General features: G+C 37.2%; 2 protein-coding genes across 3 annotated transcripts in view; one reads left to right on the top strand and one right to left on the bottom strand.

Moving 5' to 3' along the window:
* Positions 1-10,881, bottom strand: part of PTAR1 (protein prenyltransferase alpha subunit repeat containing 1) — a 28,390-nt gene extending 17,509 nt beyond the window's left edge. Inside the window, exons 1-3 of one of the 2 annotated variants that reach the window (XM_034410266.3) lie at positions 10,759-10,881; positions 6,348-6,467; positions 5,233-5,520 (exon numbers count right to left, since the gene is read on the bottom strand). In XM_034410266.3, the coding sequence (XP_034266157.1) occupies positions 5,233-5,318 (86 nt within the window). In that variant the 5' untranslated portion in view covers positions 5,319-5,520; positions 6,348-6,467; positions 10,759-10,881. Of the gene's footprint in view, positions 1-2,719; positions 3,314-5,232; positions 5,521-6,347; positions 6,468-10,758 lie in introns of those variants that run through there. The other variant, XM_087886161.1, reaches the window with a different exon arrangement.
* CFAP95 (cilia and flagella associated protein 95) lies at positions 9,905-20,016 on the top strand. Its single transcript, XM_034410268.3, has 6 exons — positions 9,905-11,290; positions 11,685-11,793; positions 12,216-12,337; positions 12,896-12,964; positions 16,299-16,356; positions 19,260-20,016. Exons 1-6 carry the CDS (start codon positions 11,193-11,195, stop codon positions 19,455-19,457), a joined length of 654 nt encoding a protein of 217 aa, XP_034266159.2. The 5' UTR covers positions 9,905-11,192; the 3' UTR covers positions 19,458-20,016.
* The last annotated feature ends 866 nt before the right edge of the window (positions 20,017-20,882 follow it).

Raw genomic sequence — 20,882 nt, 5'->3', positions numbered from 1 at the left:
CACACACTATACTCTAGAAGTGAGGAGACAGTGCTAATGGAAAGTACCAGACAATCCTGTAAATGGTTGGGTCATCCTTTGAGACAAAGGTAGTGTAATTTGATGGGACCAGACTGAACATTATATTTTAGGCTGACCATATTTTTTAACCTCAATGCTGGATGGTCCATGATCATTTACAAAGAGCATGAATCATAAATAGAAAAACAATTACATTGGAAAACAATTTCAATAGTAAGTCAATATTTACTTACCTAAAGAAATAAGAAATAAACAGAATAACCACAAGAAGCAAAAAAACAGTAGAAGCAGGAACAACTTTTGACTTCCTGCCAGGTTCCCCAATGATTTTCCTTATGGAAATTGGCAGAAATCATGGGAATGCTGCAATGGCCACAACTTTAAAATAAAATTGGTCTAAATATAGTGGAAATTACAAGTCCACAGGAATAATTTCAGTATATTTACCTACTTTTTAAGTTAGCAGATTTTAGTTACATTGATTCAAAACACATAAATAAAATGAGAGTTTTAATAGTCTATAGATGTGAAATGTTTGGTAGAATTATGAAATGGAGAATGATTGCTGCAAAAACATGTGGAAAGATATTGTATAATATGCAAATAGAGAAAGACATAGTTACTAAGAATATAGTCAGAGAGAGTAAGCAACAGTTAAGGTAAGAGGCAGTAAAAATGCAAAACATTTTGTTTTGGAAGTGCTAAATAAGGCACTGCCATCAAAGAGAAATGCTAAAAATTCATAAGTATTATAGAAGAACACTGAACAACGGTAAGGCTGCAAATAAACATGATGAAAATGATGAAAGATGGTTGTTGTTTGCTTATACAGGGAGGAAATTTTGTAGAAAGTTTAAACTAAAGAATGCATATTGAAACAAGTGAAAACAATTATATGCTTCCACCTATAAGAAAGCTTATAAACAAGGAAAAGGATCACCTACATCAGAAGAAAAACAAAAGACAACTGACTACAGAAGGAGTACATTACTCAAGAGAGTGGTAAAAATGAATGGATGCTGAATGAATATGAACTGAATACAATACTGAATAACCAGTATGGAAAGAAATATATTGAGGTACAGTAGTTTGGTCATATAGAACAGATAAATAAGGAATTGATGTATTAAGGAAGACTGAATATGATAAGACGAAGGGAAAGATTAACGAGATTAAGTGAATCAGATGGAAAAAAGCCTGAGTTGTTCTTTAAAGTACAAAAGGCGATGTACAAACATGCCAGAAGCAAGGAAGATTTGCCAAGATAGAAAGTATGGAGAAGTTATATTTCTTTTCTTCTTATTTCATGCCTTTTTAATTGCTTTGGTATGTCCTTTCTTGCTCTGTTTCTCTTCTTTGCATAACATATTCTGATTGGGAATACTATGAAGGGATGTATGGATGCTTAAAAAGTTCAATACACACATATGTATTCCACACAATAAAGTTGATTTAGCTTTTCCCACACAATGATGCTTATTTAGCTTTCTTAACCCAAGTAATTGTAAAAGCAATTAACAAACACGTACAGCAGTGCCTGAAGAGAAAAAGATAAATATTGTCCAATGCTTCATATACTGGAAACATTTTTCTTTCTGATTAGGAACACTACTGGATATAACTTATTTAAATACATTTACTTAATTACTGTTTATAGAGCAACCTCAATCCAAAAGAAGGAAGCAATAACAAACCAGTTCTTTATTATCCCATATAAAACTGTATTGATATGGTTGAAGCTACCATAGTGGGCAGTCAGAATGTAAGCTCAATGTGAGGAATATATTCAATATATTTCCTGTATGAAAGAGAACCTGAAGATCTACATGAAAGGTATGAGACACTGAAAAATGAAGCACTCCCAAATTGTAAAAATGACCAGATGGAAAATGAAAGTTTTGGGTAGTAAGGCTATCTAAGTAATGACTGAAGACAGACTTTCAGAATCAAGCAGGAAGGGAATAAATCAATTACAGCAAAAAGTGGAAAAAAAGATCAGAAAAACCACTGGCAATGGACAGTTAAAGTAGGGCACTCAACAGTAAACATGGGAGAGATCTAATAGAGTCAAACAAGTTTAAAAGAAAATGGGAATACTATACCAAAATCCTGTACAAATCGCACTGCAGAGCGATAGAAACATTTGTAAAAAGAGACTATGTTCAGGGATCAACTCATGCAAAGAAAGATTGGTTAAGAACTTTTTAAAAAGAATATACAATTGCTACGCATGCAGACAAGTGCCAGATGAACAGAAAAGTTTCAGAAAAGGCAGAGGAAAATAAGAGACTGACATTATTTAACTTTCTTATTGTAAACAAGCATATAAATGCACAGATACTTTCTAACTGAAGTAGCATTATAAGCTCTAATACACAAACCAGGGTTAATGGAGAGGATAAAATAATTTCAGGAGGTTCACCTTGGTTTCACTGACTGGAGTAAAGCCTTTAACTGTCCAGATTTTGCTAGAAAATGAATGCGATAAGACTAATGAAAATGACAGAAAACCTTACTTTTCAGAAGTAAAAACGAAATGTGGAGAAATATGAAATATTCAGGCAATATTAGCTGAATGTAAAGAGTTATGTGAAAGAGCTCAGAGTAGCACATTGTGAAACAAAAATGGAAATTGAAAAACCTGTGTTAATATTAAAAAGCCAAAGGTAATGTCAACTATCATGCTCAGTGAACTCACAGTTGACAGTGAAGAAGTGAAGACAATATAGATGGTTTTGTTTTCTTCATCCCAGAAGAGATAAAATTGAATAGTGTCCTGGAAAAGAAAGTAAACCTGGAGAAGGCGGCAATGGTAAATTTAGACAAATGCATAAAGGATATTCTCATGAAAACAAATTTTGGAATATAGTAGCAGCTTGTCTAGTGTTAGCTGTGAAAACTGAAGATAAAGAACCAGAAAAAAATATACTACTCTGAATCATGCTCTAGACAAATATCACTACAAGTGCTGCGGATTGTAACAAGAATTGATAAAATGATCCCAGCCCAAATAAGGACTGACTACTCCCACAAATAGATGATCAGAAAACAGAAAGTCACATACTTTGGGCATATCTGAAAGAAGATAAAAGACTAGAATATCTACTACATTTGGCAACATTAAGGAAGATAAAAGGGCAAAGAAACACGTAATTGAGGCAAATGCCAAGGTTGGCTGGGGAATTTTGAGTCCTAGGAAACAGGCAAACTACTTCCAAAAAATATTGCCAAGAAAATTTCTTCTCCAGGCAGTTGACAGGATTCAAGACCTCAAAAATGGCAAAAAAAAAAAAAAAAAGGGGGGGAAGGAATATAACCTTTAAAGTTTTGACCTGTGATGATATATTACAGTGTTTCCCAAACTTTTGACATATGTGTACCCCTTCTATAATTTTCGTAACGCTGAGTACCTCTCATAAAAAACATAAAATAACATAAAAAACACTGCAATTCTCCGGTGTTTAAACAGCTCCGCGGCTCGTCAACTGTTAATGTTCCCGCAGTTTAAAAATGTCCGAACCTGAGCTGCGCGAAGGATGCGCAGAAGTTCCCGCCATAATGAGTTGCGATACGATGTACGATGGCCCCAGTTCCCGTGTAAAAACTGCGATACGTGCCTATTTCTTTCCTTGTTCTGTGGGCGCAGCTAAGCACGGTGCAGTGGATATTCCCACGTGATCCCCACCAAACTCCGGTGCAACGCGTACCCCCACCAAACTCTTCCCATACCCCTGGGGGTACACGTACCACACTTTGGGAAACACTGATATATTATTATTTTAAGCATATCCAAAATAGAGCTCTTTGTTACCTGAATGATTTTTCACCTGGAATAGGTCAATCTGAGTGGTAATAGGTGCATTTCCAAACATGTACACTGTATTCTAAAATAGGATCAGGAGTGAAATCTAGCAGGTTCTGGAGAACCGGTAGCGGGAATTTTGAGTAGTTCAGAGAACCGGCAAATACCTCCTCTGGCTGGCCCCAGAGTAGGATGGGAATGGAGATTTTGCAATATCCTTCCCCCAGGAGTGGGGTGGGAATGGAGGTTTTGCAGTGTCCTTCCCCTGCCACGCCCACCAAGCCACACCACACCCACCAAGTCAGCCCACAGAACTGGTAGTAAAAAAAAAATTGGATTTCACCACTTAACAGGATGATGTTCTTATTGTTATGGACACATATTGCATCTTGTTCTGGAAGGCATGTTCTCAGAAATGCATGCACCCGCACCAGCCACAATCCTGGAGTATTTTGGAACATCCCACTCCTGGGGAAAATTCTGAACTAGTCTTTATGCAGCTTCCTTCTCTTCGCTTTCAACCTAATCTCTCAATTTCTTTGATTCTGGGACAGAGAAATGGCCTGAAAGCACTGAGTGAACATCAAATCCTATTTAGAAGGGACTATCGCAAAACTAGATCGACACAGCGATGTTAAAAATAGATGCTGTGGTTAACCTATGGAGCATCCCTGGAGACACCCTAAGAAACAAGATGATTCTTTGGAATTTAGCTGAGAACTTGGGAGGAGTTCAAGATGAAGAGCTTGGGACGGGAAGCTTTACCATTCACTCTGAAAATCAAAAAAGCCACATTATCTTCCCTAAACCACTGCGTGGACACGCAAACTTTCAAAGTTAGACAAGTAACAAATCCACCGGCTCCCCACGTTCAACTTTTCCTCTCCGGCAGACCCGACGTCCATCCCCCCCCACCCACCCCGCCGTTCTGCTGAAGCCCGGGTTATATAATACACGCCCTCGCCTCTAAACAAATGCAAAGGCCACGAGTTCCATCCCGTAAACGGATAGGATCGATCCCCGGGAACTTCAAAGCTTGTCCTCCACTTCCAGCCTTTACTTTGAAGTGACTCTCTCGTCCTGCGGTAGAAGTTCCAAGTCGGCTCCCTCAACTCGCAGCCTCTCGGAAAGAGAGGGAATCAAGGGAGGGGGTGTGTGTGCTTTGTTTTGTTTTGTTTCTTTAACCCGGCCTCGCCTCCTTGTTACACTCCCAGACAACCCAGCCGAGCCCCGCAAGCCCACCCCGTCGAGGAGAGAGAGGCAAGGGGAGGGGGGGGGCTGCAGCCACCTCCTCCTCCCACTCCTCAAGGCGAAGCGAAAGGGAGCCGCGGGGCGAGACGGCGCCGTCCCGCGTTCCTTCGCCGAGCGCCCGCCGCGCGCGCTCCCTTTCTCTCTCTCCGTTCACTCACATGTGCGGGTTGCGCTTGAAGGCGCTGTTGATGTCCTTCACCACCCGCTGCACCAGCACGGCCACCTCCTCCGGGGACTCAGCCATCTTCGGGCTGCTGCCACCGTAGTTTACCACCGGTAGCAGCGCCCTCGCTGCCGCCGCCGCCGTCCCGCATAGGAAGGCCGAGGCAAAGCAAAGCGCATCCGGGTCAGAGGCCTCGGCGAGGCGGAGCGCGGAGCTCGGCGAAGTGAATAAACCGACGAGGAAGGACCGCCTCCTCCTTTCGCCCGACCTGGTCGCCGTGGAGCTGGACAAACAAAAGAAATGGGAGAAGGATGTTGGGTGGTTGGGGAGGGGGGGAAGGTTGCTCTGAAGGGTCGGTGGCCGATTCTCAAGCAGGGGAACGATTCCACCCGCCACCCCGCTTTCCTTCCGCGCTCCCCCCTCCATATACTTTCTCCACGAGGTGGTTTGAGGATGTATAAAATGATATAATTATGCCAGTTCTGACGGTACTCGTCCTCAGGGTCTCTTAAGGTTTTAGCGCCTTCAGTTTGGTTTAGTTTAGTTTTATTAAATTTATATACCGCCCGTCTCCCGAAGGACTCAGGGCGGTGTACGGCCAAGATAAAAAACCAACAATATAAAAGTTAAAAAACAATTTAAAATTATTAAATAGTTTGGCCCGTAATCTAAAATAACATAAAATAACCCATTAAAAATCATATTTTAGGCCAGCCCTGCTTGATGGAATAATAGTGTTTTAAGGGTGCGGGGAAAGGTACGAAGGTTGGGAATCTGACGAATCTCTGGGGGCAGCTGGTTCCAGAGGGTAGGTGCCCCCACAGAGAAGGCTCTCCCCCTGGGGGTCGCCAGTCAACACTGTAACCCTGAGGAGACCCTCTCTGTGGGAGCGTACTGGTCGGTGGGAGGCTATCGGAGGCAGAAGGCGGTCTTGTAAGGTCTCATTCTTCAAAAAAAACAAAAAAAAACCAAATTAAACGAATGTGGATGGAATTGGGACGGTAGTCATTGAGGAATGACTTCTATTCAGTTTCACTCTAGTTCATATTAGTGGTTAAAGTATTTACTTGGCAAGGAATCCCTACTTACCACAAAGTCAGTGAGACTTACTTTCAGGTAAAGAGTGCAAGGAAATGGTGGAGCCTTTTCTTTCTACTAAGCAGGCACAAAACTACTGAGATGCACGTTTTAAGGTGTAGACTTGGAGATGATATCCATTGAAAATAAAGTCTGCAAGGGAAAAAGTAAAAGTTGGCTCCATGAAATCGAAATAAAACTCTGGTTGATTTCATATTAGTTTTTTTTAATTGGATCTAGGTGAAATTTCCACCAAGTAACAACCCTGAATATGGATTGAAATACATCTCTCATCCAGCAATTTTTGGTGACATGATGATGAAAAAATCTTAATCATTCTGCTTATTATTACCCTGTTTCCCCCATAATAAGACATCTCCTGATAATAAGCCCAATACGGCTTTTGAGCGCATGGCAATAAGGCCAAGCGTTTATTTCAGGGTTCAAAAAAATATAAGACAGGTTCTTGTTTTCAGGGAAACATGGTACATGTTTATTTAAATTATATCTATGTTCACAGACTACATTATAGTAATTAGAACTGGTGTAATTTGCATATAAAATTGGGCCTAAGTTTGTATCTTTCATATCTTCCTCTAAAGCTGAAACATAAAGTATCAAGCAGAATCTTGGATCTGAGATAGGGTTCTTTCAACCAGCTTCATACTTTATGTAGGATCCAACTGAAACTATAAATTTTACCATAAATAACATACCATGCCATAAAAATAATAGATCTATGAAGCCATAAAATAAAATTATAGACTTTGCAATTAATGTTGCAAGGCAAATCTATATTTATTGGATTTCTGGTAAAAATAATAAATGTATCGTGTTTCCCCGAAACTAGGACCTGTCTCGATAATAAGCCCAATTGGGCTTTTAAGCGCATGTGCTAAAATAAGCCCCCCCGCCAAATATAAGCCCCCCCCCAAATATTTAGATGCATGCGCAGCTACAACGCAAACAACACGGCGTGAGGAGGTGAGGCCGGAGAGGAGCCTGGCCGGCCAGGGGGGAAAAGGAGAGCCCACAGTCCCAACGAGCGGATTCCCTCCCTGCCCCGACTGGAAGGTTCCTGCCTTGCTTCCCCGCCCGCCCACCCGGCTCCACACAATGGGAGGGCACGGAGATGTCCTGCCACTTCCCCGTGCGGAAAGGAGCCCCCTGTGGGTAGGTGGTGATCAGGCCCTGTGGATGCCAAAAGCCCTGCGGTGGAGGAATAAGAGCGGGGAGGGGGTTTCTCGGCCGGCCCTGGGGTTGCCAGGGGAGAGGTGGGGTCGCCTTTCCCTTCTGCCCGTGTCCCCAACCCAACCTCGTCCTCAGCAAACCTTTGTGTGTGTGTGTGGGTCAGATGCTAAAAACGGCTTCAACCTGCCAGGACCGGAGCTCCGAGATGGGACTTGATAAGAGGAGCTAATTGAAAGGTTAATCGGCAAGGGTGCTGACAGCTGAGGTCCCTCCCTGTTCCGGCTCTCTCTTTTTTCTTATTTTTGGGGAAACATGGTATTGTTTAATGGAATCAACATGGAACAAAAATGAAAGTACAGTACCAGATAAAGATCTTTCCAGATCCCCTGGAATTGTTCAAATAATCTATCCTGAAGGCAACTCTACCCATGAAATTCATTGATTCAAGAAAATTGATTTGCTCCAACAGAAAGATAATTTAAAATAGTAGATTAAAGACATATTCATGTTTTCCACATATGCAGGACTTATCAATGTGCTGGAAAATGTGTTACGTATGATATAGTCAAGACTGAACGTGTTCAAGTCTTGAATTCTCTTGTATATAGATTTATTATAAATCTTTTTTTGTCTTGAATTCTCTTGTATATAGATTTATTATAAATCTTTTTTTGTTTCAGTTTTACTTCTTGTTGCTTGCAATTTTGATTTTGGTTAGTTATATAAATATTTACTATATTGCTGTGGTGCAGAGCATATCTGAAACATACTGTAAATCTTCATAAAATTGAATGAAAGATGATGTACTCAAGATGATGCTCAAATAACGGTATAAACAATAAAATTATATAATCTGTATTATGTCATCCTATAGTATCATTCTAGATCACAGGTGTCAAACTCGCCATGTCACGTTGCCTTCATGTGACATTTTTCCCATTCGTGGAGCTGGGATGGGCGGGCCAGCACGTGATGCATCCGGCCTGCGGGCTGCCAGTTTGACACCCTTGTTCTAGATACTCATAGATTTCAGAATGAAAGAAACATCCTACATGGCCTTAGTAAGAGACAAATGGTAGTTCAAAGAAATATATATTTTACCTCAAAGTAGAAGAAACTACACCTACAGTATGACCCAGCCTAGAAAAATAGAAAGCTACCGTAATTAAAACCAGAAAAAATGATTACTGCAAATTCTGAGCTGCTTTTCCAATTCCTAAAATCATATTGTCATTTACATTATTTGATCCATGTTGTTCTAATACATTAGAATGTGAAAAATAAAATGCACTATCCAGTCATATGACTAAAATACCTTTTGAATATTAATTCTTGATATCTACTGTTTTATTGATGACTTGGCAGCAGATGATGACTATATAACATATCTAACATGTATGCAGCAACAAGCTGGGACTAAAAATTATAAATTCATAACAAATTCAGCATATGACTTTCTGCAGATATGTTGCCAGATACTAATCAGGGCAGGTCTATAGTCAGAGTGAGATCTTCAGCCACTCTGGGCAACCATACTATGGACACTGAATTTTCTCATATGGTTTAATGATATTATTTCTTTCTTGATTGATTCCTGAAATAGCACCAGATAACAGTAAGAAATAGCACAACCAACCAACAGAGTTCCTAATCAAGGAACTATCAAAGAAGAAATTCATATCTCAGACAAGCCTCATAAGGCAAACTACCATACGGGTAGTCCTTGACTTATAGCCATTTATCTAATGATCCATCAAAGTTACAATGGAACTGTAAAAAGTGACGATCATTTTTCACACCATTGCAGCATCCCAATGGTCTTGTGAACAAAATTCAAACACTTGGCAACTGGCATGAATTTATGATGGTTGCAGTGTCCTGGGGTCATGTGATTGCCTGTTGTGACCTTCTGACAAAGTCAATGGGGAAGCCAGATTCACTTAACACTCATGTTACTAACCTAACAACTATAGTGATTCACAAGAAAGGTCATAAAATAGGACAAAACTCACTTAACTGTCTATAACTGTCTACAATAATTCTCAGATTTCATTTACTTTCCAGGCGTAAACATTTGGGGGAACAGCCAGGGCTTCAGTGCTTTACTAAAACCTAACCAGGTTAGGACCAGCAGATTTCCAGAGGGAGGGGGGGTTTCACAATTTTTTTTACAATTTTTCTTTTAGTATTAGGATACCTGATGGGGCTTCTGTGACTTTTTTTTTTTTTACCTATCACATAATTTAAGATGATTTTCTTTAAAATAAAACAATATTTAACTTCTCCATACTTTACTTTTCCTCCTATCAAAGATCTGGTGTGTTTTGCTTAAATATTGAAACAGGTTTAAGTTAACAGCTGAATTTTATAATTTAACAATTGGGGAAGGGGAAGAAGATTAAAACCAATCATGTTTATTTCTCATTCTTACAGCCCAAGGGAAAGCCTTGGTACAACCTGAAACTATCTCAGCAGTTGATAAAACTTAATTAAATGTTTCTACTATCTCCCATTTTTGTTCTCACAGCCTTAATATTGGTTATTGTTTTCTTTCTCCCCCATTTCTCTTTTTTGCTTTGCTTGAGAGTTTAATCCTACTTATCTCGTCACACTGTCAAAAAGATCAAAAGATCCTCATTTTGACTTAGTATTAACTGAATTCTGCTATTAAGGGTTTTATTAAGCGTGCTGTCTTAGCACATTATGTGAACTAAGTCACTGGATTTATAACCCTGAGTTGGCATAATAAAATTGTTACAGTAATATAGAGGTTTTTTGCATTCATTTTAATACAATATGATTATTACATTTTGAAATGATACATATTGTCTTCACTTACCTCCCTCTATGATTGAGCAAAGTTTGTCATTATTATGTCCATATTCTTTCTGATTTTCATCAACTGCATATTTTAAAATGGATTTTAAAATATGCAGTTCAGTTTCTTTCTGAAACACCTTTTTCTATAATAATTTCACTTACTAATTATTCAACCAATACTATTTCAGCTTTTTTGTTATGAAAAACACAAAATGGGAACATTTAGATAGAAAGGTCCTGGATTACACTGACTAGTGTTTTTCATTAAAAAAAGGTACTGTAAAATTCACACTTTGATTATTTACAGAAGAAAAGGTTGAATTCAGCATGACTCTGCCCATGAAACGACGAGGAAACTATATATTTTCACAATTCCATCTTGATGGCAAGCTTGGCATGATATCTCACATTTTGGATATTTCCATAGTATTACCTTGTAAGAATTATTTGTAGCTTTCCCCTTGCCTTACAATGAACAGACCCAAAAGTAGTTCCGGCTTCTTGGCGGAATAGTTTTGAGGTTTGTTATTTTCCTCTATAGCATCAGTGGTTACCATGGAGACTAATGTGTTCAGCAAAGAATGAAGGCTGCGAAGGCTTCCTTCCTTGCTGTTCAGTTCATTAGTTGACTTGAGAGAATAAGACAGTGAAAGCTTGGAGCTTTGAGAAATAATACAGAGGGAGTGAAGTACCGGTCTCAAGATTAACTTCTTACTTATAATATGAATGTGAATGAATATTCACATTCAAATGAATGTGAATATTCTGCTGTGAAGTGCCCTACAGTAGGAAGAATAATTACTAATAACTGAATTAATTTCAGATATAGTGGTCCTGTAGAAGTGAAAAATCTAAAATCATTTTAAGATGGAATTAGGGCCACCAGATGTGATGGAGCGCAAAGGAGCGCTGACGTTGCGCTCCAATTCAGCATATTATGGGAGACCCACTCTTGTGTCTGGCTGGTAAGAAAAAAGTACTGTTCACTGGTCTGATGTGGTTTATGATCATTCTCTCTTTAAAAAAAAACAAAACCTCACCAGATGTGACTAAGCCACAAGGTGTCATTCATTCTGGCTGTTTTCAATATGAAGCTTAGTCATTGAGTTAGCAATAATATTTGAAGTTGACTTTTTCAAATTTTTGGGTTTATTTTGGTTTTGATTTCAGATTTATTTAGAAACTTTTAACACTTTCTGAGAAGTGCTCTTGTATGGGACGTTGATTAAAATAAAAATGTAATCGACTCTGCATATGCATATATTTGGATATGACTTGTAATATTATGTCAGTAGTAATGTAGATATTAGTAACTTTTAAAATATGTTTTAGTATTACTATTTATTATTTCTTATAAAGGTTCCAGAATAGAGATGCTGAACCTAAGGATTATGATATACATAAAATTCCTTTGGGTTCTAAAAACTTATGTCAGTCTACTTACTGGAGATTTGGAACCACGGATCAAGTAAGATAGCTTATTGTTGATAGCATGTTTATTTGATTATGTTGATGTATCCCATTCATATTTATTTATTATCAATATATTACCACACAGCAAAGCCATTCATAGAATACACCTGTATATTGTTATTAAGTTAATAAATATTGTGTAAAAGTTTTAGAAGACTCAAGATGGGTATTAAAACCACTTACATTAATTTCAATCAACACCAATGATTTCAAGAATATCACCCAAACCCGGATTGTGCAGTTTTGTAGATGTTTTATTATCATTTAGTAGCAATGTTTATTAAATTATAAGAGTGAATTGTATCTCCAGGATTTCAACAGATGTTAAGATGTTAAGTGTTGGTTATCAGAGTACTTTAAAAAAATATACTACATTGGAATTACATAATGATTCCTTGTTCTAACATTTACTTTTAGAAATGGATAACAACATATCAAGATTACCTATCATCTCCCAGTAGCAAAAAAGAATATAAAGAACTAGAGATTTTGAAACCTTTGCTAGATGAAGATGGTTTTCACACAATTGTTGTTGACAGGTATTTTTTATATTTTTGCATCTGTAATAATTTAAATAATACTATCATATAAAATATATCATGATCATCTCTTTTGTCCTATTTCTTTCTACCTTATATTTGTTTTTAAAAACTTTGGGAGCAATTAATCCTTTATTTCAAGAATTACTCCATCTAATCTCTGATATATTTTACAATTCATTAACATTCACAAAGCATTAAATAAAAGGAGAAAACAATAACTAATATCCCAAGAACCACAAAATTAATGTAATGGTTTTTTTTAGTATGTTTAAATAATTTGACACATTCATCCAGTAGAGGGCAGTGCAACAATGCAAAGTACAGTAAAGAAATAAAAAAACACACATACATAAAAAAGACATAATACTAGTTTTCTCTGAGGTTGCACTGCCCTACGCTTTTTCCTTTGTAAAGCCCATTGAATTGATTTTGACTTAAGGCTGCCCACCCATCCGTCCATCCAGTATTGTCAATTGGATCTAAAATAATAAAGCTTGCATTTTCCTTTAATTTTCCTTTCAATCTGAAAGCTGTCTCTCTTTTTTCCCCCCTCAGGGAAACAGAGCTACCTGAAACAGGTTTTGGTGCTGTATTACCACGCCACCCACCAGAGAAGTTTAAAATGTTTGTATATACATATATGCTAATTATTTCAGTTTTACTATGAAGTTCAGATTTTGTTGTGCTTCATGTTGATGCTTATTGAGACCTGTAATATGATAAAAGTTGGACCTCATAACATTATCTTGGTACTTAAAAGTATCTGATAATTTTATTCTTGGTATTACCAGAACACTTAAACTTCAGTTTCAATTATTTCAGTGTTTTTCATTTGTACTAGAGAACTGATAATTTATCAGTTTATTTCCATTCAAATTAATGAAACTGGTTTCTTATGATTTCCGATTGACTTCTTTGTCTTTCTACTAATAATTTAATACCATATCCTAAATTTTTCTTAGACCTTTGGGAGATTTTGCTTTTAGGGAGCTTTGTCCATAACAGCCTGCTGGATTTGTACTTCATAACTATCATGCTGTAAACTCAACTTTCCTATGCCTGTGGCTGAACTTACTTGCAAATACATTCACCGCTTTGGAGAAAGGTGGGAAGGAATGGAAAGACAGATCAGAAATAAAGACAAAATTCTTTGATTTTTCCCACAGCTCTCTGGGGAGGTTCTTGTGTGCTGGGCTGCTTACTTGCAGCTGCTCCACTAAGCAAAAACCACTACTAGGATGTTTGGTTTTTTAAATGAGGGCAGTCTCTAGTTTGCAGCTGGTGTGGTTGTGGGAATGCCGGAGGCACTTTCTTCTGCATACTCAGGGTTTCCCTTGATTTGGTCAAGTAACCTCTTTTTCCCTGTGTTAAAAGAAATTCTTGATCCGTTCTGAGCCTGCTGTTCCAAAGAACATAGGACAGTTGCTAGAAGTAGAGGTGAAATTTGAGAGCATGACAGACAGTCATAGCAATCACAGGTGGCCATGAATCATAGCTTTAGAGAGGTACTTTTATAAATAAGTCCTATTGTTCTTAAGAGAGTTTGTGGACTCAGCCCGCCTTCTAGGGATTACTGGAAAGCACCCCTGGTCTGGTCTGGTAGTGAGAAAATTCAGTTTAACTCTCTGGAATTTTGCAATCTTTTATCTTTGGTGAGTCAAAGGGGTGAAGAACTAATAATATCTTGAGATTTTCTTATTTAGTGACATTTGCCAATTTCATCTATGTTGAGACATGCTTTACTTTCAGCCTAGGTGTCAAAAGGCTTAAGCTTTTCTTTTTATTGTTGGAGTTCATTAGGTAGACAGGAAGGAAGGAAAGGGAGTCAAGATGTCATGGGGTGGTTTTGGCCTTCCTACACCTGTTTCTAAATCAGGTGAAAACAGAAATGCATAACAGTTTTAATTATCTAGGATTTTTTTTTTTTTTTTGCTTGCACATTGTTTCAACACAATGAAGGTATTGAAAGCTATAGATTACCAATAGCACAATGACTAATTTACTATTATATAATATGGGCAACCAAATAGGCGGTATAAGAACCCTTGAAACAATTCCACGGAATCAAGTACTTTCCAATTTTTAAAAACAGTTCTGAAAATAAGAACATTGGTACTATAGTAATCCTCAAAGATGCAACAGAAATATATCAAGTCTCGTGATATTAAAGGCCACTACTTATAAGGAAATTAATTGGATTGCATTTCTGTCCTGCTGTTACCTAGGCTTGAAGTCAGGCTGAAACAGAGAAGTCATTTTCTAAGGATGCTTAAAGTTGATCAGTCTAATTTTTCAACAATGTTCAGAATACCGGTATATTCTCTCCAAAAGTAGAGCTACGAAAAACCTGGTGCAGAAATCTAGGTAACCACCAGATGGCAGCAATCTTTATTGCAATTTAGTAATTCTCTGGATTTTTTAAAACTCCCGATCTCCTAGCAGTAGGGGAAAAAAACCCTGATAACTAGATTTCAGAAGCCATGGTGGGCTGCTGGAGCACAGAATGCATCCCCAGCACTATCAACGTCACTGACATTATTCTGTGCAGGAAATGAGTAATGTTTGTAAATTGAACTGATTGTTGACCAGTTCTGTTTCTACAGAAATATGATATATTATATTTGCTCTACGAAGAATAATAAACAGATCAGGGAAAGAATATGAAGAGGAAGCTAAGTCCAGCTGCCATAAGCTCCCTTCTTAGTTCCTAAAAGCTAGATTTTATTTTGCTTGCAAGAGATGGATCATCTGCCTTGATTGTAACTTGGAAATTGTTCCAAAACTTAGTCACTGGATTGGAACAGAAACTTAAGTGAGATCATTTTTCAAAGAAAAGGTGGTACAAAATGATCTTTATTGCAAGATGATAAGGGTACATTTTGTTTTTATGTATTGACATGGCATCTTGCAAAACATGTTCTTGTGACCACAAAAGGTTTAATCATAAGGCCTTAACTACGATAAACTCTAAAATGTGAGAGGCCACATTGATTATACTCATGCTTTCTTCTTCTGAGAGTGTGTGAAAGAAATGAATAAAAAGAGATGTGATCAGGGGTGAAATCTACTTACCTTCCTTATTGGTTCGGAAGCGCATGTGCCACATGTCACGTGTGCGCACAGACCTGCGCATGCGCAAAACCTTGTGTGCATGCACAAAACCTTGTGCGCATGCACAGAAGGTAAAAAATATTACTTCCTGGTTAAAACCAGGAAGTAATGACCCCCAGGTGGGTGGGTGGAGCTTTGCTCTGCCATCGCTACCAGATCGCTGAACCAATGGCCAAGATTGCTACCGGACTGGGCGATCCGGTCCGATCCAGGAGCATTTCACCCCTGGATGAGATGGAAATGTGTCTGCCACAGATCCCTTTGGTACTCAGAGTTATGAAAACATTAAACATATCTCAAATCCAACTTCATCCTTGTACTGTGGTAGTTGTCCTATAAATTTGAAGACATAATTTTAAACCTTGCCTAATTGCTGGGAGAGCAGAACATTTATTCTGTTTGCTTGTAAGTCTTAGTGAGAACTTTTGAGGCTGAAGATATAGAAATATTTAACCGAATGTAAACAGTGAGACTTCTCATAGATATGTAATTCTCTTCAGAAACATTTGCAACCATCTAAGAATACTCCAATTCGTCATTGTGTGAGATATTAATTAATCAAACAGATGTTTGAAAAGGTTTATGTTTTATATGTTCAGATCTTATAGCATGTTTTCTCCAAAAAAAGAAAAAAAACCCTGACATCTGCAAAAATAATTTATAACAGGGAAATATAATAGTGGCTAGAAGACATTTTAATTGCTTTGAATAACCTTGAGAAAAATTGCTTAGATTTTGGTTTCTAAGAAAAAGATTACCTACATTTTCAATTATATTTAATGAGTTTGTAAATGTAGTTAAAAAAATAGTGTGGAGCTAATCTTATTACATGGTTTATGTTTTACAGGTTTATGGATACAACATACCGATTAGACTATGTTCCACCATATGACTATATACCATATGTAAGTACATGGGAATAGAAAGAATATGGGAAAATAAAGGGTATTGGACTGTTATGCAAAACAGGATTTTAATAAGCAGCTACTACTGGGCGAATATTATGACAATTGACAATAAGATTTCAGTTGGAGCACTATATTTAGCAGATTTTATTTTGAAAACAGTTAAGCAATATCCAAAATTAGTACGTTAGTTATAGTACAGCATTTGAGTGGGCTTATCTTATAGATGTATTAGACATGGGAAATGATACAACAGGGTCAGAAGCATTCCCACCATCCCCAGCCTTGAAATCTCAAAGGGGACCAGCATTTATGGTCAATACAACTTCAGGGACTGAATCTGAGGAACTGGAATAATCCAAATTCTCTAGTACCCAACAAGCCACATAAGTGATACGTCATGCATCGGCCTGCAGAAGAAAAGTGTTACATTAAAAAGAAATCAGAGCAGAAATAAAATAAAGCTGAATAAAAACTATAAAGGTATAGGATATAGAACTATGGGCTGTACTAGAAATCATTGATAAGATACGTATGACTACAAATGATAGATAAGGTAGAACACCGGTGTCAAACTCATTGTAAGCCGCCCTGAGTCTCCGGAGAAGGGCGGCATATAAATCAAATTAAAAAAAAAAAAAAACTCGATTGCGTCATGGGCCAGATCATGACGCATTGTGACTTTTTTGCCTTTGCGGAACCGGGGTGGGTGTAACCTGCGCATGACATATCCGGCTTGTGGGCCACCAGTTTGACAAGCCTGAGGTAGAAGATAAGATAGAAGATGAAAATGAGAACGCAAAACATTAACACAGAAAAGAATAAGGGATATCTTTTGCTGTTAACAATCTTTGATTTCCATTGTTTTCTAGTACCATTTGTAAAAGAATGCATTATTTCCATGTCTCTGGTATATTGCAAAATCAAACCTATGACAGTGGTTCTTATTTGGATTACAAATTGCATTGTGTTCTTTATTGGCCTCTACTTTTATGATTCTGAAAAAAAGTTAATTATATAACAAAACTACAATTGAAAACATCAGGAGAACATTGTTATGTTTCTGTCTGTGTATATCTGTGATTTTTTTTTTTAAAAAAAAGAACCTTTCAGATTGCACAAGGCCAATAAATGAAGAGGGATGCATGTTGTTGCATAATAATTCAGTCTGGATTCCTTTTTTTAAATAAATTAGGAATCTAATGAAGTAAGATTGTGATCATACTTTTTGTAACCATGGCAGCCCCAAAAAGAAAAATATATCATCAATTATTCTAATGGAATACCTCACTTTCTGTCACACATAGTCACCCTTGGATCATTTTGTTGATATTAGAAACAGGAATATTAGCTTCCACCAGCTGTAAGTGTATTTCTTTTAAGTTAGTTTATAAAAAATATTTCTCATATTTTACTTTCCTGAAGTTTTTGTCAGTAGTCTATTGGCTGGGTAGCCTCTCTATGTTTCCAACCATATCTAATTCATAATTTCACAGTTTCTATTCCCACACATCTTTATTCCTTACTCCATGTTTTTATTTTAATTTACCCCAGGAGTATCTGACCTTGTTAACTTGAAGACCTGTAGACTTCAACTTCCAGAATTCCCAGCAAGGTTGGCTAGGGAATTCTGGGAGTAGAAGTCCACAAGTCTTCCAGTTGCCAAGATTGGATAACCCTGCTTTTACCTACTTCCTCCCAAATTTCCTAGGTATTAGATACCTGGCTTCCTTGAACATAATGGCTCCTGGATATAATTCTGTATTGCCTCCCAGACATTAGCTTCACTTCTATGCTCTTATTACCCAAGCCTTTCTCCCATTCCTTCTATCCAAAGAAAAACGACCCATTAATTCCTAAGCTCGCTGTGATTCTTTTTGCAAAAACCTGCTTTTCTCATTAGAGCTAACTGTTCCTGTTTTGTACTAGATCTGGTTTTATTTATCTAATTAATGAAGTTTGGAAGGTTGCTGAGCTCAAAATTAGTTTGAGCAACTTACATAATAAAAAGACAAAAAAAAATTAAAGAAACTGCAAAAAAAAGAAAATGAGGTATGCTCAGACAAAATTGCCATAGTTACTTTTAGTAAATGATACATAATATATCTAAATGTTACAGGTAATCCTCACTTAATGACTATTCTTTTAGCAAGTGTTCTAAGTTATGCCACTGCAAAAAAAAAAAAAAGTACTTCCATCCGGTCCTCACTTTTAATGATTGTTGCAGCATTCCCAAAGTCACATGATCATGATCCAGGCACATGGCGACTGACTTGCCCTCAGGACAGTTGCAGTGTCTTGAAGTCACATGATTGCCATGTGTGACTTTCCCAGTCAGCTTCTGAGAAACAAAATCAATGGAGAAGATGGCAAGAATCATGATCATGTGATGACTTGCTTAATAACTGCAGTGGTTTATTTAATGAACATGGCAAAAATGTCATAAAATTGGGTGCAGTCAAATGATGCTTCTCTTAATGACTGCACCACAATGATTGATTTTCATTTTCTGGTCTCTATAGTGGTCATAACTCGAAAACTATCTGCAGAATACAGGCCTGTATTCTTCATAGGTAGCCAAGATTTTGCTGGTAAAAGAATGGTATTATGTAATACTACCTTTTAAACATTGAAAAACATAGTCCTTTTAAACATTGAAAATCATATGCATTAGAGATGAGTACAATTTGCTGTTTTGGAAAACCGGTATAAAATGTTGCCACTCACATAGCTTTTTCCATGCACATTTCTAAATTTGAGAAATTTAAATAATCAAAATGTTATTGGAAGAGAAATGTGTTAACCAACTACATTTATTTTTGGTATACAGTGGTGCCAATGTTAAAGTTTGCTCCTCAAAACTTTCTTTTGAGTAATAATATACATGAATGCCTTCCCTTTAGGTTACACCTGATACGAGCGGGTACTCTGTAGTACATAGAAAATGTCATTCCCAGTTTACCGACACAGCAGATTACAGGAGACATGGGATCAACACATGGCAAGATGAAAGTGGAGTTTATGCTAATGCAGATCTAAAGCAGAAAGTATTTCCTGTAACTAATCCTATACCAATAAATCTGGAAGACGCTAATTCTTAAGCATTAGCAATGATGCTACAAATTAAAGGATATTCATATATATATATATTAACGTCTGTCAGTAGAATTATTCTTTTCAACAGCACTGCAACTTACATAATATTTAGTTAAAAGCCTGGGAGAACAAATTTGTACAATAGAATCTTAAATTGAAACTGTATTATTTTTGCCTCCAATCTGATTTTAAAAATACTGCAAATACCAACAACTTCACCCTTCTCTGTAACTGGAACCAAGGACAAGTTGTGAGACTTTTCAGCATACATCTCAGAGCAGAAATTCTTTCCTATTTTCTGTACAAGGATATAAACATTTTTATTTCTAGCATAAGTATTTGGACAAATTATTTGCAAAAGAAAACCTTGGAATGCAGTGCCTAAAAGAACCTAATTATTAATCAGCTGACTCAGGAGTAAAAGTTTAAGCAAAGATTATATTACAAAGACTCTCAAGTAAGTATTGGAATTCCTTTTGAAAAATTCCTTTTGATGTTGATCCAAAGTCTATTAATGAAACACTTAATTGTTTTAGCTTCCTTAAATAAATCCTTGTGATGGTACCGGAGTCCCTGAAATATTTTTTACAGAACAAAAAATATAGCCAACATACTTCTCTAATAAAAGGCCAGTGCTAATTTATCTCACACTGTCTAAAATTACTGCATCAGTGCATTGCAAATCTTGACCAGGTAGGTAAAATTAGACTACATTTTTAAAAGACAGAGTTCCCCCCCCCCGCCCCCATCAATTGTACCTAAAAGTAGTGTTTCTAGGTATCCAAAAATGGAAAATAGGACCTGGGCAGATTCCAATGCCCAAGTGTTTCATTTCTGTGGTCATCCCTAAAACACTACAATTTATGCATATAGTAAGCCTTGTGTTGGGAGAAGATGGAAAGCAGCAGCTGCAAACTAAGTTCAATCTCAGTTATGGGCTGTGGGTAAGATGTCAGGATGCCATGCCTTTAAAGGACACTTAACAACACATCTTCAAGGTAGAGCTAAGGGAACATGTGGCTATGTTCAGAATAACTTCAATAATTTTAAATGTATTTTACTAAAGATAATGAAGTCAGAAAACAAATTACTTGAGGTAAAAATTTATATGAATATTAAATTAGAGAAAAGTGAAAGAAAATGTTCTATATTACTGAGGTGACCTGGAACTGCTTTAGTTCCAGGTCATCTCAGTAATATATCTAATATATGGCAACTCCTATTCATAGATTTAGTTCAGATTACTGCTGCTTGTTCACATCTGTCTATGGGGGCTAATATAGGAAAGAACACTTGGTTATCTTCTGATTAACATTTTATAAATTACCAAGGCAATACATCACTGAAGTTTGACAAAGCAAATTCTTCAGTTGTAAATGAGCTTAGGCCAAAGGATTATAGCTTCACACACAGTGTACATAAATAAGGCT

This window comes from Pantherophis guttatus, chromosome 2 (assembly GCF_059756535.1).
Source record: "Pantherophis guttatus breed Tessera chromosome 2, ASM5975653v1, whole genome shotgun sequence".
NCBI lineage: Eukaryota > Metazoa > Chordata > Lepidosauria > Squamata > Colubridae > Pantherophis > Pantherophis guttatus.
This window is presented reverse-complemented; position numbering and strand designations above follow the sequence as displayed.

What these genes read in the sequence shown, in the direction of transcription:
- CFAP95 (XM_034410268.3), top strand. Translation starts at nt 11,193, where the DNA reads ATGGAATTAGGGCCACCAGATGTGATGGAGCGCAAAGGAGCGCTGACG. An exon ending in CACACAATTGTTGTTGACAG is followed by an intron (nt 12,338 to 12,895) that starts GTATTTTTTATA and finishes TTCCCCCCTCAG; the next exon opens with GGAAACAGAGCTACCTGAAA. An exon ending in CATATGACTATATACCATAT is followed by an intron (nt 16,357 to 19,259) that starts GTAAGTACATGG and finishes CCTTCCCTTTAG; the next exon opens with GTTACACCTGATACGAGCGG.